This window comes from Lissotriton helveticus, chromosome 9 (assembly GCF_964261635.1).
Source record: "Lissotriton helveticus chromosome 9, aLisHel1.1, whole genome shotgun sequence".
In the NCBI taxonomy this organism is placed as follows: Eukaryota; Metazoa; Chordata; class Amphibia; order Caudata; family Salamandridae; genus Lissotriton; species Lissotriton helveticus.
Window position 1 is genome coordinate 810,975,035 of NC_136070.1, and position 15,304 is coordinate 810,990,338.

The window sequence follows — 15,304 nt, forward strand, 5'->3', positions numbered from 1 at the left end:
GCGGATTATGTTTAACAACAACATGTATAATATTAGATCCCCCCTTGAGGCCGACGAGCTGCTGGAATTCTTAAGTGATGTTTCACGAGGGAGAGGAGGCAGTTCGACATAAATATAATTTGGGCGAGAGAGTATTTTCTACCATCACAGATATCTCATTGCCAAAATAAAGGGTGGATATCAAATGAAAAGGAATCTAATTTGAACACATCGATGGGGAGGTTTTCTCAATCAACACGGGTCCAAAGGACACAAAAAAAAAAAAAAAAGGAGGGGGGGCGAGAAAAAGTAAGATAGGGGAATTAAATAGGAATCAAATTTGAAAAAATAAAAAAATAAGGGTAATGAAGGGGAAAATATAAAGACAGCAAAGAAAAGCAAAGGCAAAGAAGAGAGTAAAAAGAAAAATAAAAATAAAAAGAAGAGTAAAAAAACAAAAAGATTATCACTTTCTTAGCATCAGTCACATAGTATTAGTGGGTAGAGTAGAGGGGGCCAGCCAGAGGGCACAAATACTGGTATACATCAGGCCAGTGCAAGTAGGGATGGGTTTCGGGGTGGGGGGGGGGGGGGGGGGGTAAGGGCACGGGGGGTGGTCAGGGTGAAAGGTCAGAAATTCCTCATATGCTAGTGCCCTTTCAGTTCTATTTAAGTTTTGACTGCAACCAGGTCATGTGTTATGGAGTTCAGAAGTTTCTTTTGGTCAGGTCAGGGGTACATCAAGGGTTGTGTAATAAGTGGCCTATGGGGATGATGGAGGTGGTGGTAGAAGAGGATAGGATCCCATGATGGTGCTTCAGTATTTATCCTGGAATGTCAATGGCCTGCGTACGAAGGGTAGAAGAGATAGAATACTTCAATATTTGAGAGACTACCCAGCGCAGGTCATTGCCATACAGGAAACTCATCTCCTCAAATCCGAGACTACAGATCTATTAAAAAATTAGAAATGGATAGACACTTTCGTGTGTACGGACCAAACTGCAAATATTAGAGGGATATTGTTTATTTTTAAAAAACAAGCTAAGGCCCAAATAGTGGAATGCAGGGAAGATCACAGAGGGAGATGGCTTTTACTAAGAGTCTCTTTAGGCGGTTTGTTGTGTTCTCTGGTAGGCTATTATGGGCCAAATCAGGACGACCCTTCATCTCTAGATACCATCTGTTGCCACCTATTGAACTTCCAGGACCCTGTAATCTGGGTTGGAGATTTTAATATTGTGTTCACCCCCAAACTTGATGAATCACCCAACTCTAGAGCCTGTGTCCCTTCTAAATCCAGGCAATTGCTTTTGATAATAATGGCACAGCTTGGGTTGGCAGATATATGGAGGGAAAGGGCGGGGGATCAATTGAGGGTCTCGTTCAAGAATCTTAAGTATAAGCGCAAGTCTAGAATAGACTATGCATTGTTCAGTCATAGTCTTAAAGACTCGGTGGAAGATATAGTATATCTTCAATCCCATCTTTCTGATCATTCGGCTATCTTTTTTAGCCTAATTCCTGTCCAGCAACATCGGCACAGTTCATGGTCCTTTGATCACACCATTTTATTAGAGGAGGATGAAATCAATTTTTTTCAATCTGAGACTAAACACTTCCTTGAGGCAAATGTAGACTCAGCAAATATCTCTATTGTTTGGGACGCTTTGAAAGCCTTCTGGAGAGGTTGTATTACTAGTAGAGCCTCTCATAGAAGAAAGCTATTTAGGAATACCATCAAGGGTCTAGAGGCGGAAATGAATACTATCGAGCTTAAGTTAGGCGCCCATATAGGTTCAAGGGAAGATCAATGAAAACTAGTCTCCTTGAAAAATCAACTTGAAACCATCCTCCAAGATAGGGTCGACAGAAGGTGGGAAGCAAGTAAAATTTCTCATTTTGAATTCGGAGAGGCAGCAGGTAAGATACTCGCTTGGGAAATAAAAACAGACCAAGCGCGAAATCATATTAGAGAGATATGGGGGAGAGTAGACCCCGGCTTATCCAGGTTCAAATACATGCAGCTGAATAGTTGGGCTCAGGCACAGCTCAGAAAGGGTGCCCCCCTGGGGAAAGACAGCAACTTGGAAGAACTGCTGGTGGCAAGGCCAGGGGGAGTAAAGAGGTTTCACTTTGGTATTGGGCAATCTTGGAGGAGGTCGACTGGGATTTTAAACTTGCCGATGATTTGTGGGGAGGCGAGTTGGACATTCAGTGTGAGCAGGTGTGGACGGACTCATTCACTCTTCTGCACAAACTAGTTATGCCTGCATGGCTGAAGCGCAATCACCTCTTCACAGATCATCGTGCGTATCTTTCTCCCTTAAAATTATCAAAATTCCAGCCAGGGAAAACATGTAATAAATGTGGTCTGTCAGAAGCATCTGATGTGCACATGTTTAATGATTGCCCCCCCATTCGACTCTTTTGGGAGCAAGTGAAGACCTCGCTAGACTCTATCCTCAAGTCCTCAGAGTATCAGTCTCCCACTAATCATTTCTGGTATTGATGGCAAAATCTCCGGCCATGCAAGATCTTTTCTCTTTTACGCAATCCTTCTGGCAAGAAGACAAATTTGTAAGTTCTGGGTAGATGCTCCCGCACCAACACATTCGGGTTGGTTGAGGTCCCTGTATGAAACATCGAGAGTGGACTTGGCTAGATCCTGCAGCAGGAAAAAGCTTGCATTTTGGGACTTATTGGTACAGTGGAGATAGGATTTCCATTTTTTTTCCCCCGGGTCCTATGATTATGCCTTCTCTGCTCCATGGATCAATATTACGGGTCCCCCAGGAAAACAATGTGGTCCAACAGGTTGAAAGATACCTCGGTGGAGTAAACCAGTTAGCCCTCCAACTCTGGATGCTTCTTCCACCAATAAGCTAACTCGTGTCCTGGTGTGAGTTACAAAATAGATCTCTGAGCTCACCCAGATAGACACGCAAGGTGGTTGGTGTTTCTTATAAGAGGGTCAAGGCAAATGAGGACAAAAAAAGAAACAATGGAGTCAATGCCAATGTGCACTATCACAAAAAGGAGGAGTCACCTTACCTCTGTGACTGGGAAAGACTTCTTTGAAGAAAAACAACTTGCAAGCGTCCAGACCCAACACCAGATAGCAGGAGTACAGCATGTGTACCTACAGCACACATGCCTCAAACTAGTAGTTTCTCCTGAAGAACTTACCCTAAGGTGTGTTACGAATAAACAAAGCAAACTTCTCTGCAAACCCACAACAAATTTCAAAAGGGCATTGTTTTTGAAATCCTTAACACATCTAGATTTAGACCTGCATGCTCTTTTTAGCACTAAAATGCTGTTTAGTATTCAGAAGGCACTAACAAGAATCACTGACCTTGGAGGACTTATTTTTCTTCCTTTCAAACGTTTCTCTCTAAATTCTCGTCTTTGGCGACGAGACCGCCGACCCTGAAAATATATTAAAATTGAACAGATTAAAACTGCAAATAATGTAATGTCATTTAGAAATCACAAACCTGGAAACATTTGCTGAAATCAGGTATTACAGTTTACCTATATGCAAGAGATTACTGCAGGATAAGAAAACAAGTTACTTACCTGTAACTTCAGTTATCCAGTATTGGTATCTTTCATAGATTCACATGCCTGAATCATTCCCCGTCGTCGAGGCGGGAGTCCCACGGTAAATAAAAAAGCAGTGCCAAAAGCACTTTGCAGTAGTAGGCCCTAGAAAAAAGGCCTGAGGCCTATATTATAGTAGCCTATCTACCTCCTTATGCTAAAAGACCCAAAGTCTTTGCTCCAACCAATCAGCTCACAGCACCCTCTAGAACCTTCCCTGCAGAGCCAGCTCTCCTCAGATTTTCGTAGCACAAGTGGGAACAAGTATCCCAAACTTAGAGAACTGACTCTCCGGGGAGGAGGGTGGGTTGCATGTGAATCTATGAAAGATACCAATACTGGAAAACTGAAGTTACAGGTAAGTAACTTGTTTTCTTATCCAGTATTGGGGTATCTTTCATAGATTCACATGCCTGAATCAGAATAGCAAGCAGTAAGCCAGGCAAAGTCGGTTGCGGATGGTGGGAGACTTATTGCAGTGCACCCCCATGAGTGTATCGTCAACAACCAACAAACGCTTAGAGATTGAACCATTACTACATCACGTTCAAGTTCAACATTGACATTACGCATTTTCTTTCTGGAAAGAAATCTTAGGCATCATACAACAAAAACACAACATGTTAAATGCTTTCATATATATATATAAATACAATCTAATAAAAGCATATACTTTAAATGAAATAAGTGAACATCAGTACCTGAACATTCTCCTTATGGAAACAGGTGACGTAAAACAGCTTGACCTACTGCCGCATCATCCTGATTTGCTGATTGTAGGCAGTAGTGTCTTGTAAACGTGTGGACATTCTTCCATGTCGCAGCACGGCAAATGTTCTCAAGCGTCACTCCTGCAAATAAAGCCGCAGACGCTGCTACAGCTCTTGTGGAGTGAGATCGAACAGACCTTGTCAATGGTCGATTAGCCTTGACGTGGCAGAATTGAATCGCGGATGCGATCCATCTTGAAATTGTGGCTTTAGTGACCGCTTTCCCCAAAGTATTTTGACCATAAGCCACAAACAATTGATGTGATCTTCTCAAAGTTTTGGTTCTCTGAAGATAGAATTTTAAGCATCTCTTGATGTCTAAAGAATGCAATGTCTTTTCAGCCGGGGTTGACGGGTTTGGAAAGAAAACTTTCAGCTTGACAGGTTCATTTAAATGAAACTGGGAAGGCACTTTCGGTATGAATGTTGGATTTGTTCGTAAAGTGACATAGTCCTGGGAGAAATGCAAAAAAGGCTCCTTTATAGTGAAAGCTTGAATTTCTCCCACTCTTCTTGCGGAAGTTAGCGCCAATAATAAAGCAACCTTCCATGTTAAGAACTTTAGGTCGGCTCTATGGATAGGCTCGAACGGATGTTTCATCAGTTGTGATAGAACCGTGTTGAGCTCCCATTCCGGTGGTGAGGGCTTGACTGGTGGATAAGCCCGGAACAGACCTCTCATAAATTGCTTGATTAGCGATGAAGAGCAGAGTGACTGAGCATTGGTCCTCTTTCTGTACCTGGATAAAGCCGCTAAGTGGACCTTTATTGATGAAAAAGAAAGGCCAGATTGCGCTAAGTGTAACAAATAGGGCAATATCTTTTCTGCCGATGCCTCTATAGGGTGCAAAGCACTAGAGATGCACCATGCGCAAAAACGCTTCCACTTGAGACGATAAGTCTTTAATGTACTCTGGGCTCTTGCCTTCTCTAGAATGTCCCGGCATTCCTGAGGAATTTGAAGATGCTCAAATTCTAAGAAGTTAGGAGCCATGCGTGCAATTTCAGTGATTGAGGATCTGGGTGAAGTACCTGACCCTCGTTGCGTGATAGTAGCTTCGGAACTACCCGCAGCTTGATCGGTGGCTCCTGAGAAAGTAGCATGAGTTCCTGAAACCAATACTGGCGAGGCCACTTGGGAGCAATGAGGAGAAGGCGACAACTCTCCACTTTCATTTTGCGCACCACTCGTGGAATCAGAGGGATCGGAGGGAAAGCGTATGCATATGTCCCTGACCATCGCATCGAAAGGGCATTCCCCCTTGACCCCTGTTGAGGATACCTGCTGGCGTAGAACCGGCATTTCTTGTTCTGTTGGGTCGCAAATAGGTCCAACCTGGGTTTGCCCCATCTCTGAAACACATAGTTCAACTGGCCGTTGTCCAGTTCCCACTCGTGGCACTCTGACAAAGTTCTGCTCAGTTTGTCTGCCAAGGTGTTGTAGAGGCCTCTGACATGCTCCACTTTGAGGGTTATGTTGTGAACTGTTAACCACCTCCATAGCTCTTGGGCTTGTTTGGATAGTGTTGCCGATCTCGTTCCTCCCTGCTTGTTGATATAAAACATGCTTGTGGTGTTGTCCGTTCTGACTAAGACCGAGGATCCCACTATCCTGGGGAGGAACGCTTGAAGAGACAGACAAATGGCTTTCAGCTCTAGGCTGTTGATGTGGCATCTCTTGTCTTGCTGAGACCATCGTCCCTGCAATTGCAGTTCCTGGAGGTGACCACCCCAACCCTCCATGGACGCATCCGTTGTAAGAACGAAATCCGGAGGATTCTGCAAGAATGGAAGCCCCTGCTCCAGATTGCTGATCTGAGACCACCATTGGAGTGCGTGTACCATCCTGTTGGTGACTGTGATGGTGTCCTCGAATGAACCTGTCGCTTGATGCCATTGACAGTTTAGCTCCTCTTGCAGCGGTCGCATCTTTAGACGCACCAATGGAATGAGGTTGATGGCTGAAGAACACATCCCCAGAAGTGATGCATATAGGCGAACTGAAAGTGACTTTCTTCTTGCCAGCTTTCTGGCTAACACCTGCAGACGGAGTTGTCTCTCTCGAGACAAGGATGCCTTGCATTCCACCGTGTCTAGGCAAGCTCCTAGGAACAACAGGCTTTGTTCCGGATGCATCTGAGACTTGGTTTTGTTGATTGTGAGGCCTAGCGATGCGAAGAGATTGCAGCATGCCGTAATGTCGGCTCTCACTTTGGCTTCTGATGGACCTTTGACTAGCCAGTCGTCCAAATACGGGAAGACCTGCACTTTTGCTGCCCGAAGAGCTGCTGCCACCGGGGCCAGGCACTTCGTGAAAATCCTTGGGGCCGACTTGAGGCCGAATGGGAGAACTTTGAATTGATAATGGGCGCCTGCCACAGTGAAACGGAGGTACTTCCGATGGTTTGGGTGGATTGGGATGTGGAAGTATGCGTCTTCCATGTCCAAGGAGGCCATGTAATCTCCCTCGTTGAGGCAACTGAGAATGTCCGAGAGGGTGACCATTCGAAATCCCTGCTTCTTGAGATATTTGTTCAGATTGCGCAGGTCTAGGATCGGTCGCCATTCCCCGGTTTTCTTTTTTATGAGGAAAAAACGGGAATAGAAACCCGTCCCTCTCTGATGGATTGGAACCTTTTCTACTGCGTTCTTGAGTAGCATAGCTTGAACCTCCTTGAACAATAAGTGAAGACGAGGGGGAGGGGGGCCCCTGGGCGGAGTTGGTGGAGGTTTGGTGATGAACTCTAGGGTGTGACCATGTTGGATCAAGTCTAACACCCACCGATCCGATGTTATATTCTGCCATTGTTGTTGAAAAGCAGATATTTTCGCGCCCACGGGAAGGTAAGGGGTTGGAGGCGGCGCCCAATTGCTCTCACTGTTTCTTGTGACTGTCTCGTCCTTGGTTGTTTGCGCGCCTTCTTCCTCCTTGACGAGAGAAACCAGCCGATCCAGATTGTCTGTAAGAAGACTGGTAGTTTTGACGGTATTGTGGTTGATACTGTCTGCCTTGTTGGTAATAACTTCCCCTGGAAGAATAACCTCGTCCTCTAGCTCCTCTGAACGAACCTCTTTTATATTGTAAGGATCCTAGCGACTTTGCGGTATCCGTGTCAGTTTTAATCGTCTGGAGAGCCTCATCGACATGTTTACCAAAGAGAGACTTTCCGTCATAAGCCATGTCCAGAATTTTCAACTGAACCTCCGGACGAAACGTAGTGGCTTTTAACCACCCTTGACGTCTCAGGACGGCTGCTCCAGCCAACTGCCTGAAGTTCGTATTTGCCATATCTAGAGCGCAGTCGATGGATTCTTCCGCTGCCCGCTCTCCTTCCATTAAAACTTTCCTGGCTTCTTGCCTTGAGTCCTCTGGCAATAGCTCTATGAATCTAGCCATCTCCGACCACATTTGGCGATCGTAGCGTCCAATAATCGCCATTGAATTTGCTATCCTGATGGATGCTGCAGCCATAGTGGAGAACTTCTTCCCAATAAGGTCTAATCTTCGTCCCTCTTTATCTGGTGGAGTAGAAATAGGGGTAGCTGGGTTCTTTGACCTTTGCTGCGCCGCTTGAGAAATTACTGAATCCGGGCGTGGATGGCCAATAAGACACGCCGGACTAGAAAGCGGGGCACGATATTTCTTTTCTATTCTGGGTAACACAGCAGGCACAGATGCGGGGTTTTCCATTATCTTTATGCCTTCCTTCCAAATAAACTCAACTATGGGAATGGCTCTAGATATCTTCCTTGTTTCCTCTTTAAAGTCATGGAGAAAACACTCCGTTTGCTCCACTGTAACAGGGAGCTTAAACCTGGTTGATGCCCTCTGCATCAGGTTGTGAAAACCACCTACATCATCAGGCGGTGAATCTGAAGGTTGTGGAGTCGGAGGGGACGGCATGGGAATAACATATTCATCCCATGGGTCCGATGAAGGAATGTTAGGCAACTCTCCATCTTCTACCTCCTCTTCTGATGATGAATCCGGAGTTTGTGGAGGCAAGACCGGTTGTGGAGTGTCCACAATTGGAGAAGCCGGTGGCTGTTGCCGAGGAGGAGCTACCGTGTCAAATTGAGGTACTTGCGGAGGAAATCGCTGTTTGTAATCCGCCAGCATAGCCTGTAAATCCTGTATCAAATTAGGCGGCAACTGAGTGACTTCCGGGACTCTAGGCCTTCTCTGATGATCCAATGAGTGAGGCACTATGATATCCCCTTGGTAATAGTGCTCAGCGTATGAATCCTCCTCATCATCATCTTGGCACTTGATGACAAGCTCGGATGGATGACGTGCCACACCAAAAGCACCCTCATCATCATCATCCTCATAGTCATCATCTTCATCGTCCGCATAGGTTTCCAGAAGATGAGAAGGCAGAAGTGGAGATATGTATGAACCTTGTTGCCTCTTAAAAGACACCAGTTGAAAGTTTTTTGTCGCTATTGGCGTACAAAAGGCCTGATTCCCAGTGGCAGGTCTTAATAAAGCTGGTTCCATCGACCTTGATGACCCCGGAGACCAAGGCGCATCCATTTGTTGAAAAGATGTCGTCGTCGACGGATTTATCGTCGACGAGATCGACGACGAGGGCATCGTCGACGATAGGCTTGCCGTCGACGGGACTGTCGTCGACGGGCTGGACGTCGACGGGACAATCGTCGATGGACTCGTCGTCGATGGAGCCACCATCGACGGGACGGTCGTCGACGAGGCAACCAATGACGGGCTCGTCGTCGACGGGATAGACGTTGATGCTTTCTTCGTCGACGAGGCAGTCGTCGACGGCGGCGTCGCCGACTTCGTCGACGGGCTCTTCTTAGATGACGAGTTTTTTGATGATGACGGCGTCTTCGTCGACGAGTCGTCTACGAGAGTTCTTTTTGTCACGATACTGATTTTAGTAGACACAATAGGTGTAGTGATAGACGTAGTGGATATCATATCCATAGAAGAAGAGGTTGAAGTGGAGACAGTGGTAACTGGAGAGGAGACAGTAGAAGTCTTACTCACTGTTTTCTTTGCCGGATCGTTGGTGGCTGAGGCTCCAGAGACAGAATGTTTGGATCTCTGTGAAGAGCCTGAAGTAGAGTGGGAGGCCTTAACATGCTTTCTCCCCTCACTTATCTTATCCTCTTGAGACCTCGCCCTCTTGCTAGAGGTAGAGGCTCTGTCATCATCATCCTTGGAAGAGGATTTAAGCCACAAAAGGACTCTGGCCTCCCTATCCCTTAAGGTCTTGGCAGGGAAGGTAACACAGATCTTACAGGTCTTTGCCTCATGCTTGGGATATAGGCAATAAATGCAGTCCTTGTGTAAGTCATCCACATGGACCCTCTTCTTCTCACATGTTCTACAGGGTCTGAACAAGGCCTTCTTGTCAGACATCTTGAAGCTCTGAAGAAAAAACTGAGTCAAGACTCAGGGAGACTCCCTTCCACACGACGTGCGGTGAAAATCTGAGGAGAGCTGGCTCTGCAGGGAAGGTTCTAGAGGGTGCTGTGAGCTGATTGGTTGGAGCAAAGACTTTGGGTCTTTTAGCATAAGGAGGTAGATAGGCTACTATAATATAGGCCTCAGGCCTTTTTTCTAGGGCCTACTACTGCAAAGTGCTTTTGGCACTGCTTTTTTATTTACCGTGGGACTCCCTCCTCGACGACGGGGAATGATTCAGGCATGTGAATCTATGAAAGATACCCCAATACTGGATAATTATTAAAAATGTAGGCCTTCAAAATGAAATAACTGATTATCTGAGCAACAATATAAAGTCCTTGAACTGTGAATATTTCATTGAAATTTATTTTTAATGTCACAGATAAATGGCCAACTTGACATGATTCTTCACACAAATTACATGATAATCATGATTCTTAATACGAGTAATTGATAATAGCTTACCCGTTTCGGGAATAATCGTTTCTCCAGCACTCAAATATCAAATTCTAAAACAACAAGTCAAATTTGATATAAAGTTCTTTAAGACTTACACTAAGGCACATGGCTCTTAAGGTAAGCAGACATGAAGTTGCTACCTCTGTCTGAAACCACCCCCGAGAAACCAACTTTTGTAAAAAATGCTTAAGAGATTCCTAGCAAGAGCAGTGACGGTCCTGAGGGAATTGCCTTATAATACCTGGTAAGCAAAAGTCACAGGATACCTGGTGGCATGATCCACGACCACCAGGATTAAACATGTCCCCTGAAGCTGTTTGAGGGTCAGGGGGACCAACAATGTCAATCCCCACCCTTTCAAAGGGAACCCCAACAACTGGAAGTTGAATTAAGAGGGCCTTTGGTTTGCTACCTTTCTTGCCATTGGCTTGACAGTTAAGACATGAGTTGCAGAAGCCATTCAATTTCAGGGACATGTTTGGTCAGTAGAAGTGGGCAACCACCCTACTCCATGTTTTAGTCTGGCCAGAATGCCCAGCTAGTAAGAACTCTCTTCTCTGGCCTTACTACACAGAAGTCCTTTGTCCCAATAGGTTCGTGTTTTGGTTTTGGTTTTTTTGTGTTTCTTTTTTTCTTTCTCTCTCCCCCCTTCCCTTCCCCCTCCCCCAGGGGTAGGATTCCCTTAGCTATGTCAATGAATTGTTCGGATTCCCGTAGGTATATCATTGAATTGTTTAGAAAAACGCTGCCAGAACTCACTGACTGGAATTGGTCATTGGAGGTTCAGCAGGCACGTAGGGTGCCCTTTGTACAAAAGCAGCCAGTAAGGGCAGGGGCATTGCCACGAGACATTCTGGTATACTTCGGTAGCTTTCTATTACGCCAAGCTATCTTTGAAAAGGCAAGACCTGAGGCAAGGCGATCCAGGAACGGTGTCTATTTTGTTCGCCCAGACTTCCGCAATACCACCGTCGAAAGACGATTGAGGCAGATGATTAAACTCTTTCAAGATAAAACTGCTCAGGCCTTCCTAACCAATCCTGCCAGATTCAAAGTTGTCTGGAGTGGACAAACACGTTTTTTTTTACATCGGAGGTGAAAACTAAGGAATATTTGGATAGTCTGACAGGGTGAGAAGATATAAATAGGGTATAAGAAAGGGAAAAACTAAAAATAGTTTTTTTTTCTTGTTTATTTTTTTCTGTAGGGTAGTATAACTAAAACACTAGAAGAAGGATAAGATATAGTAATTACACAGCATGCACTCACTAAAGGTAGTAGTGTTTATGGGCTCTCAGCTTTGTGCGATGCATTCATCACGTGCAGACACTTGTCTGAGTGTCTCTCGGAGGGGATGGTGGGGGGTGGTGGGGGTTCTAGGAGGGGAAGGGGGGAGGGAGGGACAGGGGGGGATAAAATGTGGAAAAGACATACCCAGAGGAGATGAGGAAATATGTAGACTCTTAAAAGAAATTTATGTAATTCAGAGTATGAACTGTATTGTGGCCTGCTGTGAACCACAGGTAGCGCCGGTGGGCAGGGAAGACGGGGATGTGAAAATAATCGTCCTGCAAGTCCAATGCTACCATCCAGTCTCCAGGGTCGCGGGCAGACAGGACCTAGCCAATGTCAACATTTTGAACATCTTCCGGCGGAAGCGGTTGACGTTCCTGAGATCCAAGATAGGACGCAGGCCTTTGTCCTTCTTGGGTACCAGGAAGTAGTGGAAATAGCAACCATGACCTACTTCTGGCACCGGGACTCGCTTGATAGCTCCCTTGGCCAACAGTGTCGTTACTTCCTGACGGAGAAGGGTCAAGTGATCCTCAGACATGCAATGGAGTGTTGCTGGCATAGAGGAAGGGGTAGTCTTGAAGGGGAGAAGGTAGCTCTTTCAGACTATCTGCAAAACCCACCAGTCTGACGTGCTGTTGTGGCAGTGGGGGAGGTGATGGCGGATCCTTCTGCCCACTGGCAACTGGTGGCCCTGAAAAGTCAGACTAAGAAGGTTTGGAGGCAGCTACAGGGGGGCATTGTTGGACTGGCCTGCCCTCTGGCCCCCAGACCAATGACGCTCGGCTCCACGGCCACGCAGAGGCTGGGTGGTTTGCGCATGGGAACTCTGCACCTGCGTGCCTCTGTATTGGTACTATACCTGGTGATATGCGGCAGCCATCGGCAACCCCAGAAGCTATGACCTGCTCCCTGCTGACGAGTGGCAAATACCACGAAACACGTGTCCAGGGATGGCGAAAAATATGATATTTAAATTTAAAAGAAGATACGACGTTCTGAACAACAACTACAATTACCATGATCCTGTGGGGCGATCCCGCTGATGAGTGAGCGGTGTGCGAGCCCAACTTTTGATATTTTGGTTCTTGGCTGACGAGCATGGGAACTCTGCACCTGCGTGCCTCTGTATTGGTACTATGCCTGGTGATATGCGGCAGCCATCGGCAACCCCAGAAGCTATGACCTGCTCCCTGCTGACGAGTGGCAAATACCACGAAACACGTGTCCAGGGATGGAGAAAAATATGATATTTAAATTTAAAAGCAGATACGACGTTCTGAACAACAACTACAATTACCATGATCCCGTGGGGCGATCCTGCTGATGAGTGAGCGGTGTGCGAGCCCAACTTTTGATATTTTGGTTCTTGGCTGACGAGCATGGGAACTCTGCACCTGCATGCCTCTGTATTGGTACTATACCTGGTGATATGCGGCAGCCATCGGCAACCCCAGAAGCTATGACATGCTCCCTGCTGACGAGTGGCAAATACCACGAAACACGTGTCCAGGGATGGCGAAAAATATGATATTTAAATTTAAAAGAAGATACGACGTTCTGAACAACAACTACAATTACCATGATCCTGTGGGGCGATCCCGCTGATGAGTGAGCGGTGTGCGAGCCCAACTTTTGATGCCCTGTGCTTCTAGGCGGAACGTGGTGGGGCACCCCTTCCGTGGTCACGAAAGGGGCAAAAGGCAGACTGCATGGGGCGATAAGTTGCTGCAAGGCCCAAGGACCTCCAGCCCCTATTGAGGAAATTGTGACACTTTCATCCTCATGTATGAGTGATGCGCGTCTCCTAGTTGCGAAGCTATTTAATCCAAATTTGGTGCATTGATACACATTTTGATACTGCTTTAGTTGCATTTTGGATGCTACACCCTCATGTCCAGAGAGGTGCCCACCCTTTTCCTTTTTTGAATTACATTGCAATAGCTGTACATCAATACAATTTTTATGCTTTATCGTTACTATCAGGGTTCAATTAGTGTTAACATTGTGCCAACTTATGTTTAGTATTTTTGAGCACTGTTCCACTATTTTCCTTGTTCTCGGCATGCCTTTTGAAGTCTTTCTACCATTATCACACGCATCCTGCATTAGTCGACGTGCACGCGCGCAGCGTTGGCTTTCATAACTGACGCGGTCGAGTTCCAAGACGTTTGCTGACTCGTGTGGCATATGCCGGACCCCTTGATTTACTCTTCTTTACAATCAGGCATGATTTTCGACAATTATGCCTGTGAGTGTATCCTTACGCTCCAGCCACGATCTTTTGAGATCTATTATCTTACTGCTCCATATTCCCCTTTTTTAGAGACATCCCCGACCGCGGCTGCGGCAACCTTTGATGTCCTTTTCCCATTTCCTGTATTCAGATCGGCTACGCTACCCAAAGTGAGTGACTATTAGTGCGGACCCCTTCCGTAACTTCTCATTCATTCACTGTATCTCTACCGTTGATTTCCTAACAATGTTGCTCCCTCCGTGTTTTTAATGTTTCATATGCAGCTACGACTGATGAAAGCTGCAGCATTTATTTTGAATTATATATCGATGATCTGCCATCGAAACTACTATTCGTGAGTGCACCCTTATATTGAATTATTTTTTAACAAGATTCACTCTCCTGTGTATATGACATAAATGCACGCAATCTTGAATATGTTCACAGATCGTTACTCCCCGTCAACTGGAGCCGGATGGCCCACTCCCAGTGATGATTCCTCTTTACGGTAAATGTCCACAGACACTTCACTCTTTAATTCACTTCCCACTCGCTCATTCCTCTACTCACGGCTTTTCATTATTTTAGGATGACTGAAGCCCCCCCCCCTCCCATCACCGTCCTGATGAAGACTCCGCTCTAAGGCTCCATCGTTACCTAGCATCAGTTTTGGGGTCGAAACGTCGACTTTCTTCCTTTTCCCCCCACCAGCTGACGCCATCTCAAACAGAGAATATATGTTAATGCGCAATAAGCATGGTTTTGTCTGAAATTGATGAGGCCATTTATTTTGCTCTGACTGTTGGCTCTTTGTTATCACCAACAGGAAAAAACCACCGTGAAGCTAAAGATTAGTCCCTTATTGTTCACGCAGGTCATCTTTTCACTACTTGTTTCTTCACATGCACTTGTATACTCTTTCACAACTTGGGGCACGAATGTCACTATATATAAATATGTTGAAGATATATGTTTTATTTCTCGCTACACATTGTGATTAAATAACACTGTGTCCTACTCAATACAACCTCTATGTCTACTTTTACTTATATGATTATCTAAATTGTTTGCCGTGTCATACAGACTGTGTACTGGGACCCCTCTTTTATATGTACCTCGTTGAAAGGCCGCAAGGCCTCCAAAGAGGCTACTGTCGGCTGAAGCACCTCAGTCAGGAGGTTAGTCCTAACTGCCAACGTAGGAAGCTCAAGGTCAAAGGCCTCAGCCGCACTACACCACAAGACAGCGTAGGAAGTTCCATCCTCCATAGCCATGGTAGGGGGAGAAAGCATAACAAGGTCTGGGGAGGTATCCAGGCCACTGTCATCACCCAACACTTCCTCTCTTCAAGCTGGTCTGTCAGAGGGTCATTAGACCCCTCCCAGTCCTCCTCAGTCTCCTCTGGCTGCCACTCAGGGCCATAGGGAATGCCACGGAAGAACAGCGGTACAAAAGTACCCTCCGGCGCCAGTACCGCCATCGGTCCGGCTCCGTGTCCAGGTATAGAGGGAGGTTGGGGTCGAC

At 46.0% G+C, this 15,304-nt stretch overlaps 1 protein-coding gene across 20 annotated transcripts in view; it reads right to left on the minus strand.

Moving 5' to 3' along the window:
- Positions 1–15,304, minus strand: part of CLASRP (CLK4 associating serine/arginine rich protein) — a 739,455-nt gene that overhangs the window by 445,631 nt on the left and 278,520 nt on the right. For all 20 annotated transcript variants that reach the window (XM_078660953.1, XM_078660959.1, XM_078660947.1 and 17 more), the window contains one exon: positions 3,338–3,411. In XM_078660953.1, coding sequence (XP_078517079.1) covers positions 3,338–3,411 — 74 coding nt within the window. The remainder of the gene's footprint in view (positions 1–3,337; positions 3,412–15,304) is intronic.